The following is a 5873-nucleotide window of genomic DNA, read 5'->3' on the forward strand; positions in this document are numbered from 1 at the left end:
GGCAGGGGGAGGAATTTCCTCAACAGAAACTCAGACACACATCCAGAAGCGTCAGCTTAGAGCACAGAAACTTGGGGGAGGCAGGAAAAGGTGCAGGCCAAGGCTAAAGGCAAGAGAAGGAAAACCTTCATGCTCCTGAGAAAAAAACATGGATTCGAAAGGACTGGGAATCTGCATGGAAAAACCAACCTATAACCCAAAGAATGCTCTTGTCCCAGCTCCCTGTGCAACATCCAGTGGAGAACTTGGTGCTCCAGTCCTGAGAGAAACCAGTTCTGTCCTTACCACCCTCCAGCAACTTGGCAGTGACTGCAAGAACCATCACTGTTCCTCCCAAAACCCTACGAAAGACCTCCTTGGGGAATGGCAGCCCCAGCACCCAGGCTCTGCAAGAGGAAAGGGTGCCTCAGCAGCCGTCAAACCCGGCTGTTCACATCCCAAAGGGAAGCAGCCTCTGCCATACACCCCGCAGCCCTGGAAGAGCTGCAGAGTGGCAAGGTCTGAAGTCTAGTGGGAGGCTTTGTGAAACTAACTGGCCACGCAGACAAGCGTGGTACAGAGCAGCACAGCAGAGCGTGGCCACATGCCTGCCAAGGGGGTCCCCACGTATCGTGGCTGCCTGTGGAAGCAGAGGCCCCGTGGCTGCAGCTCTCTGAAGAAGGGCGGGCAGACTACACTGCACCAGAGGGGCCAAGAGCTGCAAGTGGGGCAGGCTGTGAGCTCCTTTCTCACATGAGCCCTGGCACAATGCAGGAAAACACTCACGCTAGAATACGGAAAAAGTATTTGTGCTGGCTGGGAGAGCAAAAAGTACTGTGGGATGAAAAGGCAACACTGGAAATTCAGAAGAGGCTGCTGGGAATGAGGCAGAAACAGGAACATAGCTTCTGAAGGGTAAGTCAAGAGAGCTTAGATGAGCCATTGTGACCGGAGAAAGCAAGAGGGCAGCGGGGCCAAAGCCTGCAGCACACCTCAGACTGCTGGGGACAGGGAAGCCAAGGTGGTGCCTGGAGACAACCATGGGGCAGTCTGTGCTGGTTTGTAATGAATTCTGGGCAACTATTTGCAGATCTGGATTTATTCCCATTATCACAAGGGAAGTTACAGTACCTCCACCCAGAGCTGCAGGAAAGACTCTACTAACTCTCCTGGGCAGCTGGATCAGAAGTCCTGAGCTGCCAGGGGCAGTGCTGGTACTCAGCTAACACCCAGGCACAGTCCTGTACCACAGCCCCAAATGATAAACTTACCTGATGCTTCCACAGGACCATGTTCCTCCTGGTCCCACACCCCTCTCTTCAGACACTCACTGTGAGACTGCATCCTCCAAATGCATTGCTCGTATCTCACTTCACAGGGATTCAGTCCCCAAGGAGGATTTACCCCTGCCAGAGTTCCGCCGTTCCCACACCGGGCCAGGCACCCAGCGTCCAGGGTCACGCCAGCTGCCGAGCAGACAAGCTGCAAGTCCTGGGACAAATGAGTCGACTGATGGTTTACCCCTTCTGGCAACCAAAGAGCTAAGGGACCAACAATCCTAATGAGAATTGAAAACTTACTTAAGCTAGCCTGCATGATTTACAGGAAACACAGAATCGTCAGCAACGTAAGCAGTGAAATATGTGTCTAATAGTACAATCACAATACTGTTAGTTGTTCTTCAACAAGAGACTGTCAAATTCTGCAGGCAGCAAATTTCACACACCGCTCTCCCCTATCCTCAGGAGCACCCTCCTGACAGTACAGCACAGGGCTGTACTCTCCTCCACTCCTGTGAGACAGACCCTATCACTGTAACCCCCACCCTTCCCCTTTCTTCTGGCAAGGTCAGCAGCTTTCAGCACCACTGGATGAGCGACATGCCACAAGAGTACAGTACAGGTGCATTCAGCCTCTCTAGCAAAACAGAGCCAGAAAAGACACAGCACAGAACGTGTTCAAACAACACCCAGTAGCACAAAAGGCAAGAATTGTGTAAGCTTCAACAGGCCTGTGCTCAAAGCTACAGTATCAGCTGGCACCACACCTACAGTAGCATTACCACTCTAAATCCATCATCTGCTCACTGGCTTGGGACCGTCTGCCTTGACCCTTGATCTCTAGGTGGCACCATCTGCAACACATTTGAAAAACTGACGTTTCCTAGTGCCATCTGCTGGTTCTTCCGTTATTTACACAGAGCCCTCTCGGAACAGGGAGCAGTGTCCATCCAGGTGCTTTACAGCTGGCAAAATGCCCAAAGACTCACAGCTACTTGCATCTCCATCGCAGAACACTTAATTATCACGGTAAGAGCCTAGCCAAGTAATCACCAGCAGCTTTCAGGAACGAAAGCAAGTATTTTGACAGCATACAGAAGCTGGTATTTTAAGATGGACCAGACAGCAGTACTTATGAGTTCAACTAGAATGCACTGCTTTTCTTTTAAAACTTTTAATCACAACTCTGTTTACCTTCATAATCAGAGCAGATTTCTGCAAAATTAAATCCAGAAGTTAGCAGGTTCCACTGGTTATGATTCAGAAAGCAGCTACTACACTTCACAAAAACATTAAGGCTTTTTCAAATTTACTTAATGCTTTAATCTGGCAAAAGTTAAGTAATGTATCAAGACTTAAAAGTGACAGTCACAACACCTCAGACTAACTCCACTTACAATTTTCTCCTAAAACAGGAAAAAGCTGTCAAGTCTTGTCTCCACATTTTCCCAGCAGACAGTCAAAAAACAACTTAGAACCTGGAGGAACAGCCTCAGCAATAGTAACCATACAATAGCTACCGTGCTTTGAGTCTAGGGATAACCACCTCAGTAAAGATAAATCATCTGGAGAGCTAAACCGTTGTCTGTACTTACCCAATCTCAAAGATTATTCTTAGAATTGCTTACAAATAACGGCAACAGTTACTGTCAGAAACTGGCTGAAGTCTGCTAAAGCTTTCTGCACAAGGAACAGACCCACGTTACCTGCAATGAATTAATCAACCTCCCCAATTTTGTTTCCTCCCCCTCCACCACCTTCTCCTGCCTAATCCTTCACACATTTTTAAAATTTCCAATTCTTCCTCCTGGTTTTCTTCCCCAGTTCTTCCTGCAGGACACACAGAGGCACAGCCCCACATGAATAAAACATTTGCTGTGAATGACCAGGTCACTTTACTAACTTGAGACTATCAGACGAACAGTTTACGCACAGACACCAAACAGACAGCTGGCCTAGAACGGTAACCACCACTACCCAAATCTGAGACTGTAGGACAGCGACATGGAAATCACAGCCACACATCTGCTCCAGCCTGAAATCCTCCTATTTACATGCAGCTTCCTAAAACAAGCAAAGTTTCCAAGACACCAACCAATTAGAGAGAACACCAACTTCATTAATGAAAATTTATTCTTTCAGTAAGTCATAGCCAGCTCTTATGCGACCAGGGCAGAAGCTGTTGATGATTCACTAAAAAGAAAGAAGAGAAAGAGAGATATATTAATTGTAGAGGCAGTTTTCCATCCTAGTTGTCAAAAACACCGCTTCATTTCAATTTGTAACTACCAGTCCTGGGCTTAAAATTATTTATGGCATAAAGATTTCAGTCTTCCTTTTAAAACACAAATACTAGAACAACAGCACAGAATTGTACGTACAAAAACCTGGCTAGCTGCACTCGAACCTCTACAGGAAAACAGAAGCTAACCCTAACAGGCAGGAGAATTCTCCTACGTTGGCTAAATTTCCCTAGAGAAAACCTACAAATTACTTCCATTTCTGTCACGGTTACCACACCATTCTCAATAAATTTCAAGAGTAGCACAAACTATAAAAGCATCCAAGTGAGAACAAAGACTGCAGTTTGTATCAAGTGTTATAAAAGTTACCCAGTAGGTAGTGACTTCTTTGTTGAGACAATGATCTTTTTCTAGGTCTTGTGTTTTACCCAGCAATGTTTCATTAACTCAGTATCTGTGAATATTCAGTTAGTATTTATGAAAATACCTGTTCTTTGGTAGCCAGTTTACCTATATGCCTTACCATAATGCACTCTTCATCCTTTGAGTAACAGCCCCAGCATATTGTCTACAAAACCTACAAGACTTTAGTGAAATAGTGACATAAGAGAAGACTTACTACTTCCAGTTGGGCGGCAGCACCCTCTTGGTTTTGTAGTAGCGAGCCAACCGATGAATTCTGCTTTCAATCAGAATCAGACGGAACTTGGCGTCTTTATCCTTGACAAGAAAGTTGCATTAGGACCAAGCGCTACTTTGGCTTCCCAATGACGTACAACTTAGACTGTTACCGCTACAAACTCCACGTTCACATGACTAAAGTCTGATGAATCCAGTAAAATCAGAGCAGGCCAAGAAATACGCAGTTAAAGCAACGCTTCTAAGATTCTTTTCACAAAGATCATTCTCCTTCACAAAAATGCCTGCCCGAACTCCAACGTTTACTCACAGTGAGTGGTTTAAAGGAAGCACACGACATACTTTGCTTTGTCAAGTTGAAAATAAACTACTGTATTATTTGAAACAAAAAAACCCAAACACAGAAAGCTACCTATTTCAATGAGCACTCACCTTTCTGTTTCTCTCAAGATGTTTGCGAACAGCAACAGCTTTCTTAATCAAGTGATAAAGATCCTCTGGAAGGTCTGGAGCCAGTCCCTTCGATTTAAGGATTCTCAAAATCTTGTTGCCAGTAACAAAGCGAACCTGGGCAACACCATGGGAATCCCTCAGGATCACACCTGAAACAAATGTTTACATCTCACACTGAAAAGAAAAACCTTACACAAACACATCTTGTGAAGTCAACCTCAGTTACGAGACACCCAAAAAAGGCCTTCGCTAAATGAGAAACCTTTCTGGTGCAAACCAACAACAAATGGTGGACAATCAGCCAAATACAGCTTAGAGAAGCTGAAATACTTTATACTTAGCAGATAACTAACCCAACCACCACATTTACGCAGCTAAGTTTTCAAAAGGACTCACTAAAGCTAGATGTTTATCCACCCTTTTCTCTGAGCTGTCATAGATACCTTTAATTTCAAAAAATGTACGGTACCATAGGAATCACTAACACTCTCAGGACTGCAGTAAAAAGAACAGCATTCACACAGCACGTTAAGTTACACTGCACAGCTCCTGACCATATAACGCTGCAGCACGCAGCCCTAGAGGGGTCCAAGCTACTGAGAACTTGTCGATTATGCAGCTGCAGTGCTGCCAGCGTTTCAGAACGTCAAGATCTTCTCCAAGAAACACAAGAGACTAAACTTCCCTCTAACATCTGTTAGTGGCTCTCTTCCTACAGACAGGTTATAAGGCCAAAGAGATGCTTCTCATTTTTTGCTTAAAAAAAACCCAAACAAACACCTAAACAACTCGACTACTTCACCACATAAGCTTCTGACAAGTATGAAACATTTTTAGTGGTATCCACATAGTGAATCAGAAAATCTGTATTTTCTTAACCTGTTATTTAATATATTCTGAAGAAACAATTACATTATTACAGTCAGAAAAATGTGTTTTGTCTCTATTTAGGAGTGATTTGTAAACCTTACCGATTTGAGAGGGAGTCAGGCCTTTTTTTGCCAGCTTGTAGATCTGCTCCTTTACATCATCAGAAGTAAGTTTAAGCCACTAAAGAGAATTAGAAAAAAACTCCAACTGATGAACATAGTTTAATACAGAGGCACAAGGTAGCGGTATGAAAGCTTTTTATAAGTGGTAGAAATAGATACTTTGTAATGCTTGAAAGAATGATCAGGAACTGAAATTGTACTTCTAATGATTCAGAAACTTTTTTTTTTGTATTAGTGAAATACAGTGGGGGAAGGCAGAGGCGAAGGGAGAGCGTTTAAAACGCTCC

General features: G+C 44.3%; 1 protein-coding gene across 1 annotated transcript; it reads right to left on the bottom strand.

Moving 5' to 3' along the window:
* Positions 1–3374: 3374 nt before the first annotated feature.
* Positions 3375–5644, bottom strand: RPS13 (ribosomal protein S13; the record flags this gene model as incomplete). Its single annotated transcript, XM_010142708.1, has 4 exons — positions 3375–3452; positions 4122–4222; positions 4574–4743; positions 5566–5644. Coding segments are annotated over 4 exons (384 nt in total), but the record flags the coding sequence as incomplete, so codon positions are not given.
* Positions 5645–5873: the final 229 nt, after the last annotated feature.

The sequence above is a fragment of the Buceros rhinoceros genome, unplaced genomic scaffold (assembly GCF_000710305.1).
Source record: "Buceros rhinoceros silvestris isolate BGI_N320 unplaced genomic scaffold, ASM71030v1 scaffold24330, whole genome shotgun sequence".
Taxonomy (NCBI): Eukaryota; Metazoa; Chordata; class Aves; order Bucerotiformes; family Bucerotidae; genus Buceros; species Buceros rhinoceros.